The 25552-nt window shown below is 43.6% G+C and overlaps 1 protein-coding gene across 1 annotated transcript; it reads right to left on the bottom strand.

The window, feature by feature from the left end:
* Positions 1–199: 199 nt before the first annotated feature.
* Positions 200–25552, bottom strand: LOC120535253 (plasmolipin). The gene is made up of 4 exons (XM_039762964.1): positions 25254–25552; positions 6904–7077; positions 3020–3136; positions 200–1130 (listed from the first exon to the last, which is right to left on the bottom strand). Exons 1-4 carry the CDS (start codon positions 25401–25403, stop codon positions 1011–1013), a joined length of 561 nt encoding a protein of 186 aa, XP_039618898.1. The 5' UTR covers positions 25404–25552; the 3' UTR covers positions 200–1010.

Raw genomic sequence — 25552 nt, 5'->3', positions numbered from 1 at the left:
AAGCTTTTAGCAAACAAATGTTTTAATCTTTTATACAGTAGATGCTGGCTATTGCAATGGCCAAGTAATCCAGTAAGGGTAGCGCTATTGACCCTGCCTCCCTCCACCTGGTAAACCTTTGCTCCTTCATTTCTAATCATTGACTTAACCTCAGGAAAATGCAGGAGTAAACACAAGAGACTAAAAGAAAGCTCAAAGATCGAGTCTTATAACAATTTATTGAATTAAAACCTTCTAGAAACACCTGCATCTTGGTAGCGTTTTGGCCAATTCCTTGACGTCCTCCTCGAAATCACATCTTTAGCTTCTCTTATGCATTCTATTTATGTGGCCCTCGTTGCTTTCAAAACAATCTAAACTGTGTTCATGTTTCAAAGACTAGTTAATCACGTTTAGCTCTTCATTGTCACCCTCCTTCCTCACACGGGTAGTCTTGTCAAGCAGTTGAAGTTTTTCATCACAATTACCAGTAGATCCACTAATTTCGGGTGTGTCCAGTTTTGGACGTTGTCAACAGCATTTTCAGTTAAAGACAGTTTTCCTGGACCCATGGGCCCCACGCCTACTCCAGCACCTCCTTATCCTGTTCCCCTCTTGCTTCTATAGTATGTCCCACAAAAGGCTTAATCAAATGACTCCCAGTATTAAATTGCACCTTTCCTACGCTGGATAACCGCATTCCTCTGGTCGTCTTAATCACTTCTAGCCTTTCTGTCTCTTGTCTTTTGTATGAGTCCACCCCAGTAGTTCATTGGCTGACACTTGCCAGCTTGTCATCTTCAAAATGGACTTGAAGAAAAGTATTTGTAGATTTCAGATGAGCAAGAGGTTTTGATGTGAGCGTCCTTTACATTGGTAACGATGAACAGAGTGATGGATTAGGAGTTGTACCATTTTCTGTGAACCTTCTGTCCTCCCAAGTTTTATAATGCAGTTTATTTGAAACTGAACCTTCTTTTATATACATAAAATAGTGTTTGTGTTGAAAGAGATGGAATTTCTCCTGTAGTTTATGCTGGGTTGTTTCCTGTTGCTTGGCTGGTTGCAGCATTGCTTCCTGATCCTCTCCAGTTTAAGAAACTTAGAATGGCACTTGCTCCATAAGCAATCATAGTTAGGCAGGCAAAGAACTGAAGGTTTAAACAAAAAGACAACCATTAGACTACAACAAATGAAATGAAATGAGAAATACTGCCTGCTATGATATCTACTCTGTATTTTACTAACAGTAATGTCACCTGTTTTGTGATGACATCTCAAAAGACAGCAATATTTATGGAAATAGTATTTTAAAAACATTCAAAATGTCTTTGCTTATTTGTAAGTATTCATCAGGGGTACATTTATAGTTCACTAAAAATCAATTCCAATAATATAGTACTTTACTAAGACACTTTAGCTCAGGGATGTGCAAAGTCGGTCTTGGTGGGCTGTGGGTGTTTGCTGTAACCTGATTGCTTAATCAGAAACTAAACTTTGCCAGTACCAGATCTTATTAATGTTATGGTTTGTTAGTGTATTCATTCTGCCACGTCAGGTCATTTTTTCCCTTTTCAAGCATATCATCCAAATGATTTGTACCCCGGTGGATGAGTAATTCTCGGTCCTTTGCATTTTCCTCTTCATACATAGTACGGTCTTAAGAGGAGATGATCCTCAGCTCTAAGTGGTGTCTCAGTGGACAGCAGAACAAGATCAGTCCCGTGTTTAACTGATACACAGCTACTCTTGTTCTGCTCTTGTGTTTCTTTTTGCATTGCATAATTGGTTGTCTGATTACCCATTAACAGCGAGCGGCATGCTAACTATTAATGTGTCTTCCTCTCTCAATTAAGGATTTGCTCCTGCACATTCTCATTGATTTAAAGGGACAGAGCACAAAAAGGCTTTCATTACTATGAACATTATTTACTTCGAGTGTATAAAAAGGCCCAGAAATCCATATATGGAAAATAATGATGATCAGAGGCATCGGTTAGTAGAATCATATCTGAAGCATAATTGTTTCCCTGTAACTCATGGGTGGATCCACTATCAGGGTGACCTGGGTGGTGTGTGCTCTCGGGCTGGCAGTTTTCTGTTTCTGTTTTTTCCACACAATACACATACATGGTTACTAGTACATTATATCGCCCACCTTGATGTAGCTTAGAAGTGATCTGCTCACTTAAATCTCTGTGCTTATGTAGTGAGAGTCTTCAGCATGGCTGTCCCATTCACAAACAAAGAACTGCAGTCCTAGTTGCAGGGCCGCTACTTTGAGATCAGCACAGATGTTCCAGTTGTAGTTGTTGCACTCTATATGTATACTTATAATATGAGAGGAAATTGCAATAATAAAATGATACATGGTAGGAAAATTCATAGGAGGTTTTGTGATCAGCAATGCGTAAATCCAGAAGATATGCTCAAAATTTTCGTTGCCCAGCGATATTAACTTCATGCTGGTCTAAAAAAACATCTTGAGGAGCGTCATTAGTGATTAGGACACAGTATGGACGCATGGACATTTTAGGTAGCCGGCAGTACATTCACAATCTGGATTTGTTAAGTGGGAGTTTTTAGAATAGAAGTGTGGGGCGGGGGGGAACAGAGGGCAGGCTTCACTGGATTGACTGGAGAGGCCCAGCATGCCCTTTGGTCAATGTACGTTTTTCTATGTCTACTGTGCTAAATAAAGCTTTGATCGTGAATGGGCCGTGTGTGTTTCAAACATCCTTTTTCTTAACCAGTTCATTACACGGTTTTGAGAGCTCGTAGTCTAACCTAGCGACATCAGGTAAAGGGCAGGATCAAATCCTGGATGAGACACCAGTATGTCACAGAGAAGCACACACCTTCACTGGACCAGCACTCAAGCTGCATATAGAAAAGTAGAACAATATTCATAAGAAAAAAAGGAACAGACCAAAATAAAATGCTGAAAGCCAGCTGGGATACCTCTTAGTCACACTAACAAGAAGAGTATTCCAATTCATTTAAGTTCAAAGTAAAATGTGATAATAATAAGTTTGCTTACTGCTGCTGCTGCTTTATTGTTGTAATCGTGCCAAGACACCGAATATTTGACTGAGGCGGCATTCGCGATGAAAGCCGTAATGTAAAGCACCGTGGCTGCCACGTTGAATGACATTATCTGTTAAAAAATAAAAATGAGCTATTGTTAATTCCCTGAGATCGAACTTGGAAATCAAACCCAACATTCTCACACATCCACGCCTTATCTGCCCCTCTCGTAGTGGCAGCTTGTTTGTGTTCCCACTGCTGTTCTCAGATGAATGCCATGACATGCCTGCCTTGTTTTATATTTTTGACGTGTCTGTTTGTATTTGGCCTGTTCTCTCTGTATGGTTTGGTGACCTGCTGACTTCATGTACTTCCATTTAAAACTTTACTTAAATTAAGTTTAACAAGCAAAGGCCAATGCATCTTGATGCCCACACTGTCTCTTGGATCAGGGGTGGGCAGTGTCGGTTCTGGAGGGCTGCAGGTTTTTGTTCCAACCCAGTGATCAATTGTTGCTGATGAATTACTTATTGCTCAAGAGACATTTTGATGCTTCATTATAGTTATGTCATGCTCCTTATATCGCTTGTTAAGGTTCCCCACCCTTAACTGCTTATTTCAGTCTTAAATGGTTGCATTCAGTGTTTTTAATGGCTCCTTATTAGCAATGAGGTGCAAATGTCAAAGGAGCCAGCAGGTCTCCATCTAACTTGTTTCCATGTCCACCTGTGTGGATTCATCGTGCACTCTTAGAAAAATGTGACAGACTGAAAATGAACTGTTTCAGGCTTCAAATCATTTGGATGATTTCATTGAAAAGGAAGAAATCTGCGCTGTAAGAACCTAACATTGCAAACTAACAAGCCATAAAATTAAATAAAGCCTGAGATTTTTAAGGATTGCTTTTGGGTTTGAATGAATATGTGCAGCCACTGTGGCCCTCCAGGACTGACATTGCCCACCCCTGTCTTAGATCATGGATTACCTGACCAACAGATGGCAGTTTGTGAGGCTCGGGTGGTGCTGTGTGTCAGAGATGGTGGTGGGTAATACTGGAGCACCTCAGGGGATGCCCTGGCTGTCTTAATTGTCCACACTCTACTCTACAAATCTCCAGAATAATTCCAGAAGCTCTCAGACGACTCCATCAAAAGTTGCACTGATAAAGGAGACGAGTTGGAGTCCTAGAAGCTGATGGAGGACTTAGTCTTGTGGATAAAGAAGAACCACCTACAGCTCAACATCAACAAGACCAAACAGTTAGTGCGTCAAGGAGACCCTCAGACCAGTCATCATTGGGGGGTTATTCAGGTGGCTTAGAGCTACAGGTACCCGGGGGTCCATGTGAACAGTAAACTGGACTGGCCTGCCAACACAATGGCACTGTGTAAGAAGGTTCAGAGTAGACTGGACTTTCTGAGGAGACTCGGATCTTTTGATGTGTGCAGTAAACTGTCCAAAGTGTTTTCCCAGTCCGTAGTAGCCAGTGTCTTGTTGTATGCTGTGGTCTTGTGGGGAAAAAGAGGATAGTGACCTAATTCTGCCCATCCCTCCAGGGGGTACTTCTTTGAGGAACGTTTATCCACAGGCTCATGTCTCTCACCGTGCAATAAGAGGAGTCTCTGGCGAATCCTCTCTGCCTGCTGCCATTCGGCAGTTCAGCGCTTCCACCCGACGTTCTATCATCCACTTCAGCCAGAAGATGTAAGAAGTCTACTAGTTAATTTAGTCGAACATTAATTGTAATTACAAGTTTGTCTTCTGTTGTAGTTTAGTCGTTATCTGTGTATTCTGTTTTGGATGCTATATTTCTTATCTAATCGAATCTAAAGATGTACCTTTTCATCACCACCTAGAATGATTTCTTTTACTTTAGCTCCTTAAGTTGGCTTCACCCATGTTGGACTGTTCCTCCCTTTTTCAGTTTATTGCAGTTTTGTCACGGTACTATGACTGCCTCATCTTTTCATGACTTCTTTTCCCACCTGTGTGTCAAAACTGCACTCTCCTCTCTGTGTTTATATTTAAACTCTACTCTTGTTATCTTGTGTATTGCAATTTGAGCTTGCGTGTCATGAATACTGCCATATAAAACAAAGTCAGTGGGGTCTTATGTTGGGTGGCTGTATCGCAAACCCACGACATCTGGATGACAAAGACCCTTCGAAGCAGCGCCCTGTTCTACGCCATGAGCAGTACACGTCCTTCAGCGCCCATGTACACAGGGCCTGCCTGTAACTGCTGCAAGTGGACAGCTTCCTGCTGACATCCAAGGAGCTTTCTCTTCTCAGCCACGTTTTGCGCAGCACCACCACCACAACACTTTACATGCCCACGGTGCATATCCTGCCATCTACGCCAATGTTTGTCCCCCTTTCACCTCCAAAATCTTTGCATAATCAGATGGATGGAGTGTTATGGTGTACATAAGAAAGGGGCCGAGTAAGAAATACATCGTCAGGAAACGCTCCACTTACAGGCAGCCCCTGTGCATGCAGGTATAGCGGTCCCCCTATTTTTTTGCTTCTGAGGGTGTTGCATGTCCGCAGCCAGCAATGTCCAAACTAGGATGGATTGTGGTGTGATTCAATGAAAAAACAGTAGTACAGTCCTGCCGCTTCATGCGCACAGCGTTCTGGGTTTGAATCTGTTCACTGGTTCTTGACTGTGCGGAGTTTGTATGTCGTCCCCCACACCACATGTCTTCATGTATTTTCCTCTCGTATCCCCAGTGTCGTGCAGGTTAGGTTGACTAGTGACTTCAGGCTGTGCGTGATCAGGCCCTTCAATGGACTGGTTCCTGTTGCTAGGATACTCTAGCCCCACCCATGACCCTAAATTGGATTAAACAGGTGTGAGAATGATGAGATGCATGATGGGAAAAGAGGAGACAAGGTGCAAACTGCAGTGTATTAGTTTCTCACCTAATCATTTGCACCTCAGTCTGTGAGTGACTGCTTGATTCTCATGGCAGTGTGGTGTAGTGGTTAAGGCGTTAGACTTCAAGCCCCGAGGCTGTGTGACACTGAGCAGGTCCCATATGTCCACATTAGATGTGGGGTTAAAAGAGGTGAGTGCAGATAACCACAAAATAAGCAACACTCAAGAGGCCCACCTGGACCTGAACCTGACTCTGCTCTTCTAGTGCTCGAGTCACTATGGAGGCAGTGCATGCCTGCTGACATCCCGCTCTCGTCTACTGGTCTGACTATCCTTCCTACCTTTCTTTAACCTTTACTGCGATCCAAGCCCACCTGTGGCCGTGCGTAGTGCAGACAGTTAAATAAATTACTTGGCCTGTTGCTTGGCAGTTTGTTATGAAATGAATAGAAATCCTGTAAGGGCTTATCCTTATGAAATAAATTGGAAAGGGGGCACAATTACTATCATAAAAGTGAATAAGTACTGTTTTTTGGTTGGCTATAATTAGAAACAGTGGGAAAGGGACACATACAATGGCCTCCATCATCAAAGAACAAGCAGAGTCTGCCAAGATGCTCCTTCAGCTGAACAAAATACAAAGTTCTCATTATGATGGCTCTCCCTGGTTATACTGTAATCCTTAATGGAGACCTCACATGATCGCCCTGTATAGTACCGTGGTAAATAAATGTTCAGGGACGTCCCCTCACACACACACACACACACACACACACACACAGATATTACACAATAACACTGTTCGATATACAGTGAAGCCAGACACCCCTCCCTAATGCCACCTTTGGCCTGGACAGATGCCCACTGGCTAAACTGGCAGGTCCTCACACATCTTTCTTCATTTTTTGTTTGTAAACACTTCAGCGTACAAATTCATAAATGTGAAAGTAACTTTCTCAGCACCCACCCATGGAACAGTCATGGTAACCCGGAGCCCTTTTGACCCATGGCACTTACCGTTAATGTCCAAGGAACAGCTGAAACTTTTTCTTGTGTGTCAGTCAAGTAGATTCCAAAGAGGAAAATAGTTAAAATCCACAGCAAGATGCTGACAAACATCACCCATCCAAATGCGGGCGACGCTGTGTACCAGGAGCCTGCTATCAGAGCCCATACCAGCAAGCCCAGAACCTGAAATCAGAAATGCAGAGAATTCTCGGTTAGAAAGCATTTCCTCTGAGCTAAGCAGCTCTTGGCGTGGGTATCTAGCCACAGGTACGATTGGCTGTGCAGTTCTGGTTGGCACATTTCAAAAACAAACTCTTGTCAAGCTCAGAAAATGTGCAGCAAAGAGCAATCAAATGTTTCTTTCTCCTGACTGAGGGGGTAGATAAGAGAACTGAAACTCTTTATTACTAAACGTCTGAGGGGCATTAATAAATCTCATGTCACTGAATTTTCAGTTAATGAAAACATAGTCAAGACAGCAGCTGAACTTATGAAGTATCTTCAAGGTAGAAAACAGGAGGCCAGTCAGTTTCAGACAAACCCCCAAGTCACGTAGCTGAAATGGAACTACTGATAGCTGCTAAATAACTGCAGGTGAGGTATTGACGCAGCTCAGTTATTATCTGACAAACCCCCTAATGGACTAAATGGTCTTCTGTTTGGAATATTTCTTATGCTGCAAGGCTAGGAAGCACAATGAAAAGGGGCCTCTGAGTGCTTTACAGCTAATAGGTGACTTATTAACCGGCCGGCTTGTTTGCTCAGTACAGCAGTGCTTACATTTTGCCAGGATAGCAAGACTGGCTTCTACTAGAGGATTAGAAATGATGGTCCACTGAACCATACTCTTAATCTATCCATCCATCCATTATCCAACCCGCTATGTCCTAAATACAGGGTCATGGGGGTCTGCTGGAGTCAATCCCAGCCAACACAGGGCGCAAGGCAGGAAACAAACCCCGGGCAGGGCGCCAGCCCACCACAGACTCTTAATCTAACCTAATCTTATTTACATCAAACCGAGACTCCACAAATGATCTTTAGCTCTCCACTGTGTAGGGTTTGCCTTCAGCTGTTCAGTAGGTGCCAGCCTGCTCCATAGAACGTCACGTACCCTCAGTCGTAGGGTGGGGCAGGGGTTAGCTCTGTCACCTCATGAATCCAGCATTATGGGTTGACATCTTGTGCCCGGTTGAGTGTGTGTGAGGTCTGCACATTCTCCCACATCCCATGCTAGAATAGATTCTGGCCACCCCAACCAAGACCATGAATTGGATTCTCATCCAGGGCAGACTTTTGTCGAAATTCAGGGGCAAAGGACGGTAATCATCTGTAAAATGTGATAAAACTCGCCCGTTTCGTTTTAGTTCGACTCTCTTTGCGAGAAGGAATGTTAGCTTTGTAGATCTGATCTCGATTTCCCGCCCGTGCCTAAATAGCAAAGTGCAAACGACCTCTAAGATGGCATCCACATCTGGTGAGAGACCAAAGCGAATGCGTAAAGCGAAATACTCTGAGGATGGCATTTTGTGTATTATCGTTGAATCGGACTCTGACTTGTCGGACTTCGATTTTGATGCAAGTGATCTGGAGATGGATATCGAAAATGAAAATGAGGTACCAGCATCATGTGATCGGTCCCCAGCTGATCATAGTGCTGGACAAGTTCGTGTAGCTGATGCACTTACAGCAAGGTTCAATGGGAGGACCGTCACTTACGATGCCAAGAGGTACAAACCACACTGCGACTGCCACTGCCACCCACCTGCCATGCAAAGACAGCTGGCCTGCTGCACATTCCTGCTGGGCATCAAGCTGCCCCGGTGCAGCCGCTGCTGCCAGAGACGCCAAACAAGGGCTGACGGCAGCCACACCACACAGCAACAGACATTTTATGTTGACTTTGTGTGCATTTCAGAGTTTTTTTGAAAAATCTATTCAGCCCTCAAATAGTTAAGCAGGTTTAAGAATGTAATTATGGCATCAGATCCGTGATACCCTATTAATGGTAGGCAGTGTGGCCTAGTGAGTATGGTGATGGAGTGTAAGCCATAGGATAGTCACATATGACCATACCGGGGTGCTCACTCTACTCCAATGTACCATTTTAGACATCAGATGTTCTCCGACAACTGACGACTGAATAAACCATTGAAGGAAGTCAAAGCCAGCCAAGCTTGCGCCAATTACATCATTATATCGAGTCACTGCCAAAACTCGGCCACATAATGGGACACATTTTATGAATGGTAATGATTAATGTGGCACTCCTTTTCATTGTTGGCCTCAGGCAGTCCCACTTTCCAGTTTGTATGTAAAGGTGGAATTAAAAACGTGATGCCTGACAGGCAATGAAAAACTCAAATGGGTGTCAGGAGTGAGTTTACTAATACTGATGCTAAGATGGCACGAGTTGTATTCATGAATGAATGGTGCTGGGCAGGCACCACTGACTCATACTGCTAAAAGTTTGTATTGTTACTCTGGAAAGCATAAGGACAGCATGGTGACAATGACAATGAAGAGTGACATCAGTGTCTCACGGCACTCTGGTCTTTGGGTTCTCTGTGGACTTCCCAGGTTTTTCCTGAATACTCAATTGCTGTGCTTGATATGCAGTATGTTTGATTCTCAACTTCCCTCCGTGCATGCGTTTCAAAGTGCGACTGCAAGCGAGAGTCCTCTGATGGACTGATATCAAACTCAGTAATGGATCCTGCAGAGACGCAGACCAGAAAAGAGGGAACGAATGATCAATGTTCTACCAATACTGGAGAGAGCAGATCCTAATTGGATTGGTATTTTTAAAATTCCCAGCCGTCGTCATTAAAATGCGACTTTCAACTGGCAAGCTTTGGCTCTTCTACAAATCATTACTCCAAGTACTAAAGATCTGTCCATTTCCTGAGCTGCTAAATCCAGTTGTAGTTTTAGTGTTGCCGGGGGCTTAAAAGTGATTCAGGCAACTGTGGGCACAGGTGAAGCACTAGTCCATCACAAAGCCACACGGACCCTCACACAGGGCCAAATCTGAGACCCTAATTACCACAACCTGCACATCTCAGAGACGAGGAAGAAGAATTCTGAGCGCTAAAAGAAAAACCCACATAGACACAAAGAGACTCCACGCAGACAGTGGGCAGTTACTCAAAGATGGCTGTCCGTTACAAATTCATGATTACTTCTCTCAAATTGTAATGGGATTAATTTACTCCTAACTTCCTGTAGTTAGTAGGGTGTTGCATCCTTTATGGCTAACACAGTACAATGAGAAGTCAAGCAAAAGGACACCATTTAGTGGCTAACTGAACAGATTAGCGTCTGCAGGCCCATCTTGGGTGTTTCACTGCATCCTTACTTCCTGGAAACAGCAGTCATGTTGCTCATTACTTCAGTTTTACGTTACCGTCTAAACTCACACAAATGTGCACCGCTCAGAAAGTACAAGGATAACACGTACATATCAGTATTCAGTATATTCAGTATACTGTATTAATAAGGACTGATTAAGAGCCGATGACCGTGAATGCTGTTATGATTTATCACCTAAAGTGGTGTGAAACACTTCAAAAACAGCCGGGACTCAATCCCACCAACCTGCCCAGAGGAGGTGCAGCGAAAGGCTGCTCAGCTTCCACTAGAGTGGCTGGCTTTGTCCTACACCAGGCCAAAATGTGCTTCAAAAGCAAAGTTCAAAGAATAGGCTATGAAATGTTGTGAAAAGCACTCAAAAGGAAGGGGATCACTGTCAGCCCCTGGCTTGTACAGATGAACTTTATCAAAGAAGGATTAATTGGAAGAATAGGAAAAGAATACAAAATAGTTCACAAGATAAGGTGACCATCCGTCCCCGTTTTCTGGGGACAGTCCCCTTTTTCGGACAACTGTCCCCACTCAGAAACATGTCCCCGGTTTCAGCTGGTTCACTTTTTTGAATGTATCTCATCACCACGATAATTTGAACGCGGCACACGTGCGCGGTGTTTTGACGGAGGTTATGCTTTACCACATCCTGCAACTTTGGCGAGAAATCACGTGATAAGCTTTCACTGTGTACTCTGTAGTGTAGTGTTGAGTCCCTAATAGTGATCTGTAGATTCTATGTTCCTCTACCCACCCCATGTCCCCAGATTGGCCCAAAAAATTCTGGTCACCTTATCACAAGATGAAAAAAAAAGTAAAGCTGACAAAAAAGACAACCCAAGGAAAGCAAAACTCAAATTGAAATCCACAAGAAAATCCAGGATACCGAAGAAGAAGAATAAATAGTCAAGAGCCCGAGGTCAAAAGTAAAAATCCTTACAAATCCCACCAAACTCCACTACAGTGCATTTATGATGTGCCACCGTTATAAGACTTTGGGGGTCTTAACGGTGATGGATCCACAAAAACTAGAAACATAAGAGTTCGGCAAAACATCTATCGATACTACATAATAACTTAATGGAATAAAATTAGCAGATCATAAATAATAAATGAACAAAATAATATGAAAAATAATGGAAAAAAAAATGGACAATAATAAAAATTGAGCAAAGACGATAAAAAGAAGCAATCCAGCTTAATAATTGGATACGTTTCTGTGCGTCTGTCTGTGTGTCCGTCCAGTTGCCATGTCTCTGCCATTCCAAAAGACGGCGCATCCCAAACATTTTTAGCAATAAAACGCATTGCAGTCGTCACTCCAACAAACATTAAGACTGCTTTTACAAACCCCATACCAAACGGCATATAACAGAGACGCACACCCTGCATGGTGCACTGCGAATGTCAATGCTGAGGTCGACGTCGATCACTTGGATGTCAGGCCGTCTCAGACGATTTGCTCGGTCAGTTGAAGAATACGCTGGGGACGGACGGACGTGACAAACGAGAAATGAGCAGTTAAACAAGTGAACTGCATGTGAACAGACGAGTAGAGGACTTCAGTTCACAGAATTGTCTTAATACAAAATGACATTTTCAGACTTAAAATGAAACTAAACCACTCAGTCATTTTCAAACTTGGAGTTCTTACTGGTGTAGAAGCCATTGCTTGGCTGGGGTGGGCTGCCTGTAGTGTTTATTGTGTGAAACAATCAGTACACGCGTGTCTCTGTGTCTCTCCCATCTTGGTGTTCTTTACATTAGCAAAAAAAAAAGGCACATTGCAATCAAAAGGAAGGCAATTTCATTTAGCAAGGAATTATTTTACAGTCGCTAACAATGAGAGTTCAGTTTAGTTACACAGACTCCTCAATTTCTGACCAAATATTAAAATGAAATCAAAACACCTTTGGGGATTCACTAGTGCATTTTACGACATGTCACGGCCGTAGCGTTTTCATTTTACTGGATACTAAAGGCTTTTTGTTTTCGTAAAGCTAATTCCTTATGAACATTTTGATTAAGATGCCGTGCTGTATGGTATATCATAACTCACAACAACAAATACATTAACAATGCTGTCATACGTTAATTAAAAAGTTCCTACAGACACACACACACTGCAGTTCACTTTGTTGTGTCTTCCTTGAGCTTGAATGCAATTCTCTCCATTAATCATGTTTTTTCAATTGCGGACCACCAGGGTGCGTACAGCCGCCCTAAGCCCGACACAGACAGGCAGCACACAGATTGTCTTTATTTTTCAGCTGCCAATTCCCAGCAATATACAAGTAATGTCCACAATGGCAGCACAGTCTCCTCTCCCAGCTAACTCCCAGTGACTCTGAGAAGTGGCAGCTCGCTCCTTTTACAGCACGGGTGTTGAACTCCAGGCCTGGAGGGCCGCAACGGCTACAGCTTTTCATTCTAACCCTTTTCCTAATCAGTGACCTGTTTTTTCACTGCTAATTCACATTTTAATAGCCCTGTTAGAAGGATTCAGTCCTCTGAATTGATTTGTTTCCTCATTAAAATGCAGCCAAACAGAAATGAGACGTGAAACGAGCCAACAGATGACCAGCTAAACTGGGGCTTCAAACTCCAACCAGTTTCTTAATGAGAAGCCAATTCTTGCTGTTAATTAAACTCATTATTTAATTCCACGGCTTGTTGTTGCTCTCATTCTGCCACAGCAGACATTTCCAAAACTGTTGATTTTCTGTTTTTCATAAGAACATCGTCAAAGTGTTTTGGTGAGTTGAGAGATCAACCTTACTGAGACCTTCACCTTTCTTTATTCTCAGATATTGTGTGATGTGGCGGCTCTTTTTGTGTCTCATTATTGTTTGACTGCTAATTAAAGAAAAAAGAAACAACTAAAGGGCCTGAGTCAAGTTAATTAAAAGAAGTAATCAGCAGCAAAAACTGGTCCCTAATTAAGAAGATAGTTAGAATGAAAACTTGCAGCCACTGCAGCCCTCCAGGATTGGAGTTTGACATCCCTGTTTTATGGGGTACCCGGAAGTGCTCCAGAGTCTGGTCATCTTATTCTAGCAGCACTGCCAGGTGTGGTCGATGCCCAACATAGTAGGTCTGCCAGCACCCCCTGGCAGCACCCACGGAACCCAACAGGGTTGTACCAAACTCCAGCTCGCAGCACATCCTGCATGAATCTGTGGCGCTGTGCGGCTGCCCTGCATCCTCCCGGGGGGAGATAAAGCCCAGACAACACTCTCTCTCCCCCGGCCCATCCACTATACAGGCGTCCCAGCCGGGTCAGCCACACAAAGCTTTGTCAAAATCATTCAAAGTAGAACTTGCTATCTTTATTTCATAATAAAGACAAAGCCAACCTCAATACAATCCCAAAGTAAAGCGAACTATCATGCAGTGCTGTAATAACGCAAACGTCTCCAGCGCACTCTACGCCCGCGTGAAAATACAGCAGTGGTGTAAAGATCAGGTAGCTGCAGTCTCCCCCTTGAACGTTATGTGAAATGCAATGTCTTCCCCTCAAGACCTTCTGCATATTTTGCAATGCATGTAAAGAAATACTATTTAAGTCAGGAACTGTAGTGCGTAAGACTGCTTCATTCCTGGCAAATGTGCAAATCATTTACAGTAACACGTTACTTAAACGATTAAATGCTAACATTATTCAAAGTTATTGTCTGTTTTTACATGCATTTTTATTACTCTTTAATTTTTTTTTTTCCGTATACTGCTGCTGGATTATTTGAATTTCCCCTTGGGATTAATAAAGTATCTATCTATCTATCCATCTATTATATAGTGTCTTTCATATCTATCTATCTATTATATAGTGTCTTTCATATCTTTCATATCTATCTATCTATCTATTATATAGTGTCTTTCATATCTATCTATCTATTATATAGTGTCTTTCATATCTTTCATATCTATCTATCTTATCTTTCATATCTATCTATCTGTCTATCTATTATATAGTGTCTTTCATATCTTTCATATCTATCTATCTGTCTTATCTATTATATAGTGTCTTTCATATCTATCTATCTATCTATTATATAGTGCCTTTCATATCTTTCATATCTATCTATCTATCTATCTATTATATAGTCTTTCATATCTATCTATCTATCTATTATATAGTGCCTTTCATATCTATCTATCTATTATATAGTGTCTTTCATATCTATCTATCTATTTATTATATAGTGTCTTTCATATCTTTCATATCTTTCATATCTATCTATCTGTCTATCTATTATATAGTGTCTTTCATATCTATCTATCTATCTATTATATAGTGCCTTTCATATCTATCTATCTATCTATCTATTATATAGTGTCTTTCATATCTTTCATATCTATCTATCTATCTACTTATTTTGCACCGCATTACCCCAGAGGTCAGGACTCCAGGAGCTGTGAGGCACCAGTGCTCACTATAGTGCCACCATGCTGCCCTGGAGCTAATGTTGGCACAAAGTAAGAAGCTTTACTTGTGTCAGTGCCCACTTAGTAATGTACTCTTGTCCCGCCGTGAGATGGGCTTGTGTTTCACACGCTAATTCAGTGTGGTGCGGGGATGCTGGTCCAAATCAACGGTTTCTGTTGTAAATGAACTGGTGTTGGATCTCATGCCCTGAATGGACCCTTCCAACCCGCTGGACCACAGTTGGGCCCTGAATGGCTTTGAACTCAACGTCAAGCTCCTGACACCATTCCATGACTCTCCTTACTTAGTGACTAGAGTTTTTTTTGTACAGAAATATTTCCGTTTCAGATGGAGCCAAAGGGCATTTTTGACACCACAGGAATTTGCATTGCTGGATGATGGAGTATTGTGTGCCGTTCTGGTCGCCACGTTACAAGAGAGACATCGCAGCACTTGAAGCTGCCTGGTGCATTGCAGAACTCGAGGACGTGTCCTACTGTGACAGAGACAGGAGTTTAGTCACGAGGAGAGGAGACTGCATGGAGACGGATCATCAACATTTACAAAGGCACCAATAATGGAGATCCAGCAGACCTTTCAGGACATACTTGAGGACACCAATGCAAATTAAGGGTGGAAGAGCATTTAGGGCTGAAGCCAGGAAGCAGTTGTTTACGCAAAGAGTTGTGGGAATCTGGAATAAACGACCAAGACAAGGAGCTGAAGGAGAAACCGTGACCATCTTGACCATCTTTAAGAAGTGTCTGGATATCATACTGGGACGGCTTAGCTAAACAAACAAGGCTTGATGGACTGAATGGTCTCCTCTCGTTTTTTGTCAGATTTCTTATGTATGTTCTTGATTCATCCATCCATCCATTATCCAACCTGCTATATCCTAAAATGTTTGTAATTTGCTCCAAGATGTTTCCTAAATGGTAAACTTAGCCTCCCACTGAGGCTCTCATCCAGATGGACTGACGCAGCATCGCCTTCTCTTAGGCTTTGGCTGTGGATACTGTGACGTCACGGCCACTTTATAATCGCCATAGCACACCTTAACAGTTACGAGCAGCGGACGTGGTGAAGCATTGCAAGTGGCTTCATTTAATCTCGGGGTAAATGCTTCAATAAATATGACTCTTTGTCAAAGACGCCAAGGGCTTAAAATGAAGACTATAATTAGTCCATCCATTATTAAGAGCATTGCGGAGAAATGTTATTTGATCCTTTGCTAGAATGAAGTTCAAAGAGTTTGCTCAAGGATATAAAATGTAAAGAATAAAAAAAAAACTAATTCTCACTGCCTGAAACACTTTGGATTGAAGGGGCACAACATTATATTTTACACAAAAAGATACAAATACTAGAAAAACTTGGAAATTCAACACCTGCATAATAGACGACGAGGGGAGTCGATTGTCGTGATGTTTCATTATTTTTTTCCCCCATTGAATTGCTGCCCGTCTTGACGGAGCTCCAAGTGTGTGTTTGCCGTCGCCGCAGGCTTTGTTAGACTTGACTTTTTTTTTTTTTTATCAGATTTTCATGCTGAGGTGGACGTGTGTGTGTGTGTGTGTGTGTTTGTGTGTGTGTGTTTTCTTCTTTTGTTTGACTGTTCTCACTTAACCGTCCGGACTATTTACTTTTCTGCTCCATGTCTTTTGGGTTTGACTTTCTTAGTCACACAGAAGTTATCTGGTATTTACTGCAGTCCACACCCCGGTCATTACGAAGGATCTACGCTGATAAAGAGAAGCGGGTCGCGGCTTCTACTCTTCTAGACGCCATTCTTTGTGGGTCACCTTCCAGCACCTTTCAACTTTGGTTCAGTTCCTCCTTTGAGCTTTGATTGGGGGCACTAAATGGGCACAATCCTATAAAGAATAAGGAAATGACCCGTCTTTCAACAATTAGTCTACCTTTATTTTTTAAAGTGCCTTCTTGTTGTCATATAAAACACTGTGCAGTTGTTTACAAGGACAGAGCTCTATATATTTTTTTTACAGCTACAGCACAAGCAATTTCCATTACTCAATCAGGTCGTATGCTGGTCGGTGGTGGAGGTTTAAACAGCCGTTTTGTGGCTGACACTCCATTGCCTTAGCAGTTAAGCAACCCTGCAGTGACTGGCAGTGAGTGTCGAGCCGAGTTATTGTGTAGTATCCCCTTTGAGATTTGATTTCGGAGTCAAAGTGGATGCAGCCCAATGACGGTTAAGAAAGGGAGTGCCTTTGGGCAACCAGTCAAACTTTATTTGATATATTGCCTTTCAAGGGTGATTATTAAACAGACTTGCTTTTGAACAAACAACGCGCCTTTTTGGAGCAAACGCCACTCCGATTGACTTTATGTGTTGTAAGAAAGGCGCCATACATCGCCCGACCCGACACAGATTGGACACGAGAGGCGCGTGTAAAATAAAACAAATGTTTCTTTTTTCTTCTCCTGTGAACCCCACAGGCAATACACACTCCCAAGTGCCAAGCACACCCGTAAACAAGGCACTCTTCTTTTACCCCTCTCTGGCACCACCACTCCTCCCAGGCAACCTTGTCCTCCTCACCCGACTCTGGCCGCTGGCACCTTTTATAGTTCACCCCGAAGTGCTCCAGGTGCTTGATCACCAAGTTCTGGCTGCACTTCCGGGTGTGACGTATATGCTGCCCACACGGGTGCAGGAGTCCCGAACTCAGCACCCCCTGGCAGTGCCTGCGGGACCCAACAGGGCTGCACCCGACTCCAATTCCCATGTGGCACACCGAGGCACTGCTCCAACCCGGGGGGGGGCAGCCGTCTAGCGTCCAGGGGGAGGTACTGCACTGTCCAGGGCTGCTCCCCATGAATATAGTGTGCAGGGGCATCCCGGCCGGGCCTGCCACAGTGTACAGCGTCAGATATGGCTGATTAAGTGCTTTGCCCGGGGGTCACACAGATTAGACTGGCAGCCTAGCGGGCCGCACTGCCTTCAAGTTGTGCCACACAGGACCAAAGCTTCATTTAAATGTAATGCTATGTTTTATAGCGCCGCACAATATCAGAGCCATGTAGGTGACGCATTTCAGTTAAGGGAGTCTAGGATCGTTGTACGTGTTTAAGACAGCAGTGCCCAGTGTAATAATAATAATAATAATTATAATAATATATAGAGCGCTTTTCTCTCCCCTCAGAGTGCTTCAGCTTAAGTACCGCGCTGGGGCCTTTGGCGGTGACGATGTGCTCTCCCCATTTTCTCATATATTTGGCTAGCAAACAAACTCTTGAACAAATGTTTTAGCAAGCAACAGGATAAGCTGGCTCCTGCCCTTCATGAGGTGGTGGCGGCGGCTAACCCAACACCGATTCTCACCAGGGAGATTAGATCTGCGGCTTCATTTCTTTTTGTCTTGTTTTGCTCCACAGTATCAAAGGAAAAAAAAAAAAAAAAGATTCATTTCTTTCTTATTGTTAAAGAGGACAGCATTGGAGCTGCTTAAGTGAATGGCAGGAGGAGGAGAGGAGAGGAATTATCTGTAAACGTGATATTTTCTTTTTCCTCGTCGTCTAAACTGTAATAATAGGTGAGAATACCAGAGGCGCTTTTCAGCTTTTCCCAGGTGCTCTCGAGGACAGGCCTTTTGTCCTCAAGGTAAATGTTTGACTTGATGGCTTAGCTGCCCAATGCTGCCAGGATGGGCTCTAACCTCCCGACTCCATAACTGGATTAAGTGGCCTTGAAAACGTAAGCATGGATGGATGATTGGGTTCTTTGTCACCAGCAAATAAGCACCCTGATGTGACTTCCATTTAAAGGACTGTCATCGTGTACAGGTTGGTGACAAGCCAGGTCGGCGGGGGGGCTTGAAGCGTGTAGCTTTGTGTTTCAGAGGGCAGCGTCTTAACCAGAAGGCTACACCACCTTCAACATCAAATGGCTCCACGCTGGGAAAGGGAACTACAGTTCTGAGCGTTTTAATTAGTGAGACGTTAAGCAAAATGACGCCTTTTACTGGCTAACTAAAAAGCTTCCTGTTAATGTCTTGCCTGAAGAAGGGGCCTGAGTTGTTTGCATGTTATAATCCATTTTCCCTTTGCTTGACTTCTCACCACATCCATAATGGCTAACACGGTACGACGCCCTAGAGTTTTAATCGAAAGCGTCAAAATACCTCAAATTATAAAGTGCAGTTTGTTTTAGCTTGCAGCCGCATTTCTTTAATTGTAGAATTAACTCATATTAATGTTTCCATATTCACAAAGCCTTAAGGCTGTGCTTCCCAACATTTCCTATACCCTGCACCCCTAGAAAATGTTTATGTCTGCACGCCCCTCACATTGGAAGATGAAGAAGTCCAAATTCTCATTTTTGAACCATAAATTGAACTAAAATAAATACGCTTTAAATATAAACAGAGCAGTTTAGCTCTCAGTAGTCTTGTAGATTTGTCCCCCGTGAAAACTTAAGACACTCGATTGATGATGCAGGGTTTGGGGTATCCCGTGAAGCATCAGGTGACACCAGGAAATGACACGTGATCAACAATAAAGGAGTTAGGGGGATTGGAGACCCCCATGAAACAATGGGTGCCGATGTGCCACTAAGCAGTGAAACACAGTTGGCCAGCTTTGTCGCCCCAAACAGTTAAAACCGCTGTGCTACAGCCAGGACCAGCAGCAGGAGACATGGGCTGAGTGTCAAGCAGGCCTTGCACCGAAGTCAACACAAGACCTCGCCCTTCTTTACAGATCATCACAAAGTTCAAATTCCCTTCTCTTAAAAAAAAGTGACTCGCCTTAATGAACGCTCCACCCGTAGGAAGGGACCTGCAAGGACGTGCATTTCTGCGGCTCATTCACGGGTGACAGTTGCGCCCACACTGCTTGACTCTTCTCATATCAGAGAACAGGAGCACAAACTAATAAATGAGCTACGAATGACAGCACACTGCAAGACGCCGATCGTACCAGGACAAGGTCGGACAACACGCCTCACTCAATTATGGTCTTCCTCTTTGTCGTACCTCCTGAAATGCCACCTCGCACCACCTGAGGGTGGGTACCCCTGCTGTAAGGCTACCAAACTGCCCCCCACCCCAGCCTCTGAGCGAATGTTTCTTTCACATTCTCTGAGCCTGAATTTAATGTTTGAAGGGGCCTTCCCTGCTGCCGTTGTTTTCATTGGCCGTTGCTGCTGTTGTCCAGCTGTCGTTGGTCCTCGGCGGACATGCAGGTAAGACATTCAGAGTGCCATGTGCACATGATGAGAAGCTTGAACTCACATCTCAGTTTCTAAAGGGTATTATTTACACAACAGGGTTTGAAAGGACGATGATCTGAAAGAGTGGCGAGTGGTAGGGCTGCCGTCTCACAGCAAGAGGACCAAAGTTCAAGTCCTGTGTGGAGTTTGCATGTCCTCCTCATGTCTGCAAGGGTTTCCACCCAAAGACATGTGCGTTAGGTGGGTTGGAGATGCTGAGCTGGCCACAGTGTGTGTGAGTGAGTGTGAGTGTTCACCCTATGATCATCCAACTCCCCGTCCTGGAAGCCTTGTGCTCAGTGCTTGCTGGGATAGGCTTCAGGTTGCCTGCAACCCTGCCCTGGATAAGCGGGCCTACAAAACAGATTGATGGATGATTTGAAAAAATGGATCAAACAAAGTATTATGCATGCAAAGCACCTGAAAAAATATTGTCTAGTATCCTCTGCACATTTTAGGCTGCAGCTAAACTTTTAATCAGAAGGTATACGGTTACACATCTTGCCTGAAGAAGGGGCCCGAGTTGCCTGGAAAGCTTGCATATTGTAATCTTTCTAGTTGGCCAGTAAAAGGTGTCATTCGGCTTGACTTCTCATGGCTTTCTGATTGAAAGCCCTTATGATTAGACATAATGCTCCTCTGTTTCTGAAGTCGTTCAGTGGGTTTAAGAGCTGCGGATGTCAAAATCTGCTGGCGAGGGGTATGTGGTGGATCAGATTCCACACCTCCCACCGTCTTTCAATGACGGACACTTTCACGTCGTTACCTGAAGTGTTTGTTCAGTCGCGCCAACCCTTTCTCTATGCACATCAGCTGGAGGGCACAACAACAAACCTGGTAACTTTGCATTTAAACTTAATCTCATTTAAGACGGCAAAGTTTATGTAGAGGCTTTGTCGAGAAGCTTGATTTGAGATAACCAACTTAATTAGAAGTGCTGGTAGTACTGGGATTGACTCCTACAAACTGGGACTGGAATAAGCAGAATCAGAAAATGAAAGGATGGTGCACAGTTGAGACACAATGGTCAGGGATGCACCCTACAGCCCAGTTCACCGATCACAAGTGAAGGTCTGGGATACGGTTTGTATATTTGTAGCTGGTAATCCACAAAGGGGAAAAATGAATCCCGTATCTTAACCTACACCTACCGGGTGTCATCATCAGAGGAACAGGATTAGACAGGAATCAAAGGCAATAACTGGGGGGGATCAATAGGGTGGGTTTCAGAGGGTGTTGGTCATGAAGTCTTTTTTCTTGATCCCCCCACCCCTTATTTTCTATAGATTGCCTTTCATTCCTGGATGTCTAATCATTTTCCTCTGATGATGACACCTGGTTGGTTGTCAAACGCTTAGGAACAAAAAAATCAAACCATTTAAAGATATGTGATTCGTTGTATCCCTTTGTGGATTACTTCTCTTAGTATATCAGAAATGTATGTACAATATAGTAATGAAAAAGAGTCCTTGAACATAATTAATAAAACACCCACCTTTACTAAATAAACAGAATACAAATCCTAGAAATAAACGCAACTTCTTGAGGTAGTTTGATTATAAAATCATTTATAAACCTGCATGCTGAATTTCCAATCAAAGAAACAAAATGTCAGCTTAGTGACATAATGGGGCAGAAGACCACTTCTGTAAACCGTAGGACAACCAGAACCAGTTTCTTCACTGACAGAGGACACCCTTCTCATACTGTGGACACGCCAGGAGCAGACCTCGTAACATCCACTCTAACAAGAACCCCTATAATGAAACCTCCGGTATTCCCATTCCGTCCCACAGGTCACTAAACAACATCAAGCCACAGTAGCCTTATTCCTAACCCTCCCTTGATCTCCTTCCACCGAGCACCTAACCTAACCTCTCGTAAACGTCTCATCCACATCTCACTTCACAGAGGAGAGCCACATTCCTCGCCAGGCACTTTGAGCTGTAACAGGAGCCGCTGCGTCACTTGCTGACATGTCACCCTTGTATCTAGTCCCTCTGGTAAATTCAATCCTCAACAATGGGCCTGTTGCCACTCTGAAAATCTTATTTACTACATGCCTTGTAGGACATGTCCAGCCATCTACAGTACACGAGTGAAACAGGGAGACGGCTAGAAGACCGTTTCAGGGCGCAAATTCAAGCCGGTAGGACCAAAGACCTCACAAAGCTCACAAAGTAGAACCCTTCAGACCCCCTGATCATAGGCACACTGAGCTCTCTGTTTGTGTTCATCTACAGGACTTCAAAGACACTTTTCAAAGATAACGAGAAGAAGCTAAGCTGTGATCACACACGTCTTACTGACTAGCTACCTTTTAAATCTCTCCCTTCATCAACTCCAATGGCAGCCTTTTCTCACATACTCTCACTTTTTCTCCTTTCATCTGCCCTGGCCAGTCCACTTTTTAATCTCTTCCTTCATCTTCTCTAATTTGTCTCTCCTACTGTCACCTTTTCACTGGCTTTGTTCCCGTCTTCCCTTCCTATTTACGTTATCTGCTCTTTCCTTTTTAGTTGCACACCTGGTGCCTCTCACTTTCTTTCATTTTCAATCTGGAAATTACCTTAAAGTTTTTTTTTTTTCTCCATATTGATTAAAGTTATGTAGACTGGGGCGGAGTGCTGGCCCTGAGGCTAGGGATTTGCACTGGCAATTGGAAGGTTGCTGGTTCAAATCCCATAAACGCCAAAAGTGACTCTACTCTGTTGGGCCCTTGAGTAAGGCCCTTAGCCTGCAATTGCTCCGTCCTGGGGATGACGTTAATCTGAATCCAGCCCATCCTGCAAGTAGGCCCAAACCTGGGGGTTGGTGGCAGAACTGGCACTCCAGCCCCCATATAAAACCTCACACTGGTTCCATTCCATCTGAACTAGTGTGGTGCCGTGGTGTCACCTGTTGTGTGGCTAAACTCGGGTCCTGACCTGGGATCTTGAGGTGGTTTGTCATGTGGTGGGTACAGCAATGTGCTGTATCAGTGCGTTCTCCTAACCTCTGTGTAGACTGAAAACGAAGACATTAGCGGGTAAAAACCAGCAGACATTGCCCCCATACCTGAATTTGGGATCAAGTTTTAGTGTTGGCAGGGAATTATATTTTAGGATACACAGTGAATACCAAATATAGTTTAACTGGGTCACTACTGTTGTGTACAACGTATAGTGAAATTGTTACTTGAACATGCCAATCGACATGCCGTGCATTAGCAGTGAGACGAGAGAGCCTTAGTGTGAGCACAGCACAAATAAGAGTCCAAGAAGAAATACTCCTCGCGTATGCAAAAGCAAATGTTTCACTCAGAGATTCTTCTTCGTCCACACTCTTAAAGTAAAGGTGCCAGGGTGGTCCTTCAAAGTAATACCAAAGGTCAGGGGTGGGCAATGCCAGTCCTGGAGGGCCACAGTGGCTGCAGGTTTTCATGCCAACCCAACTGCATAATTAGAAGCCAATCCTTGCCAATCTCAGGCCTTACTTTATTTTATGGCTTGTTAGTCTGCAGTGTTAGGTTCATATATTGTAGATTTTATCGTTTCCAAGGAAATCATCTAAATGATCTGAAACCTAAAACTGCTGATTTACAGTCTGTCACGTTTTTCTCTTAAGTGTTTTATTTAACCAAAGAGTGCATGATGCATCCACACAGGTGGGCATGGAAACAAGCTTGATGGAGACCTCCATTTGTATCTTAGCCATTAGAAACACTGAATGTGGCTGCGTAAGACTAAAATAAGAAGTTAAGAGTGGGAATCTTAACAAGTGAGACCACTAAAATGAAGCATTAAAATGTCTCTTAAGCAATACGTGCTTCATCAGCCATAATTGACTTCTTATTAAGAAAATGGGTTGGAACAAAAACCTGCAGCCCATCCAGGACCGACACTGCCCACCCCTGCCATAGGTGAACCGCGTTTGGCTCTCAGAAGACCCATCCATGTGAAGGTTCCAGAAAGAACTTTTGTTTATGCAGTACTGTAGCAGGCTGCATATGGCAAATAACCATGAATAGTTGGTGACACATTCGTGACCTTGGTGGCATTAGTTTAATTACAGGCACACCAATGACGTTTATACTCCTAGTTTAAAATGGCATTGTTTTGTCATTTTATCTTTACACAGGGTTGACACAATTCCTTACGGCTCATTTACTGCAGACTGCCAGGCTGGTCGCCATCTGTGTGGAGTCTGCATGTTCTTCTGGTGTCCGCATGATACGATTCATTTGACCCCATATTCTAAAGACGCACAATTAGATTGATTGATGGGTAAATTGGCCCTCATGGATGGGTATGTGTGTGTGTGCATGGGTGCCAGTGATGGGATGGCAATCCTTCTTCTTTCTGCCTGTCATCTGATGCTGCCAGTGTACACTACCATTCTAGAACATGCCAGTTTAGCACTACCTTTGGGTACTTGTTGGAAACTGGAATGCCTATAGAAAAACATTATTTGAAACATGCAAAGACATTTCCCAGACACGGTGAATTGGACCCAAGCCCATAGAAGTGTGAGACAGCAGCGCTAAACATTTCATCTTTGTATAACCCAGCAAAGTTAAATTCTATTTAATTTCATTGTTTTTTTTATTATCTCAAGAAGTACATTTAGATTGTAAAGCAAGTTTTTAGACAGGCCAATGCATCACCTTAAAAAGACAGCAGACAATAACTCTTATTACTGTACTTAGTTCTTGTGAGGAAACGCCCATCCACGGCGATTGTTATGGGGACATTTGTGCCAGTGGCGCGGCGGCTGGTTTAGCAATTCGTGCAGCGCGTCGGAAACGCTTCAGCAATCTTATCCCGTAAATAAAGACTTCAGAGAGCAGCGCCTTCTTCAAGCCTTTCAAAAATCAGCCACCAAACGTCAAAGGTAACCACGGTGGGAGGCGAGACGTTCAACAGGATTAGTAGCTGCGGGACCCGCTCGAGAGAGGTGGCTTAGCGGGTCGTCGGTCGTGACGTGCGGGCACCCGGAATTCTTTTAAAACGCGTCCGTCTTTTAGGCAGGTTTAGATTACATGCAAACACATCGGGATATTCGTAGCTGAAAACTTGACTATCTGGAAAGAACACAACACGACGTCCTCTCAGGCTGAGTACTGGGCCAGTAAAAATGGTTCTGCTTATTAGCTGCATTTCATATAACTGAACGTTACATATTTTACGTGTTGTAATAGGCTGTATTATATATACACCGCATATGCCATTTTACAATTCACAACATTTTAGGCGTTTGACCGTTAATCGTGTACGAGTGTGCTCGGGTTCAACTGGGAATTCAGAGACCATAACTCACGCAAACATGACGAAGCCATGTAGTGCAGTTACTTACGATTTCAAGGATAGTTAGAATCCCAGTAAGACTTCTGAGAAAAAGTAAATTCACTTGGATACTCGCGACGGTGACTCTGCTGGAGCTGCTCGAAGACTGCGGAGGACTGCTGGTCTCGGTATTCACTTTAGCCGGAAAAGTTTCCATCATGAATCGTGATGATCACCCGGAGTCTCCAAAAGGCTTGATACAAAGTGTCCTTAAATCGGCGCTTTTAAAAATCGCGCAAGTCGAGTGTGGTCCTCCGGGGTCTTGTGAGGCTGTGCATCTGCGGACTGCACACGCGCACCTGTTCTTAT

This window comes from Polypterus senegalus, chromosome 9, assembly GCF_016835505.1.
Source record: "Polypterus senegalus isolate Bchr_013 chromosome 9, ASM1683550v1, whole genome shotgun sequence".
Classification (NCBI taxonomy): domain Eukaryota; kingdom Metazoa; phylum Chordata; class Cladistia; order Polypteriformes; family Polypteridae; genus Polypterus; species Polypterus senegalus.
The sequence above is the reverse complement of the archived record's forward strand: the minus strand, read 5'-3'. Positions and strand labels throughout refer to the sequence as shown.

Excerpts from the sequence above, each read along its gene's own strand:
- LOC120535253 (XM_039762964.1), bottom strand. The coding sequence starts at position 25,403 with ATGATGGAAACTTTTCCGGCTAAAGTGAATACCGAGACCAGCAGTCCT. Across the intron at positions 7,078-25,253 it reads TTCTAACTATCCTTGAAATC|GTTCTGGGCTTGCTGGTATG; the intron begins GTAAGTAACTGC and ends TTCTGATTTCAG. Across the intron at positions 3,137-6,903 it reads CTGTTCCTTGGACATTAACG|ATAATGTCATTCAACGTGGC; the intron begins GTAAGTGCCATG and ends ATTTTTTAACAG.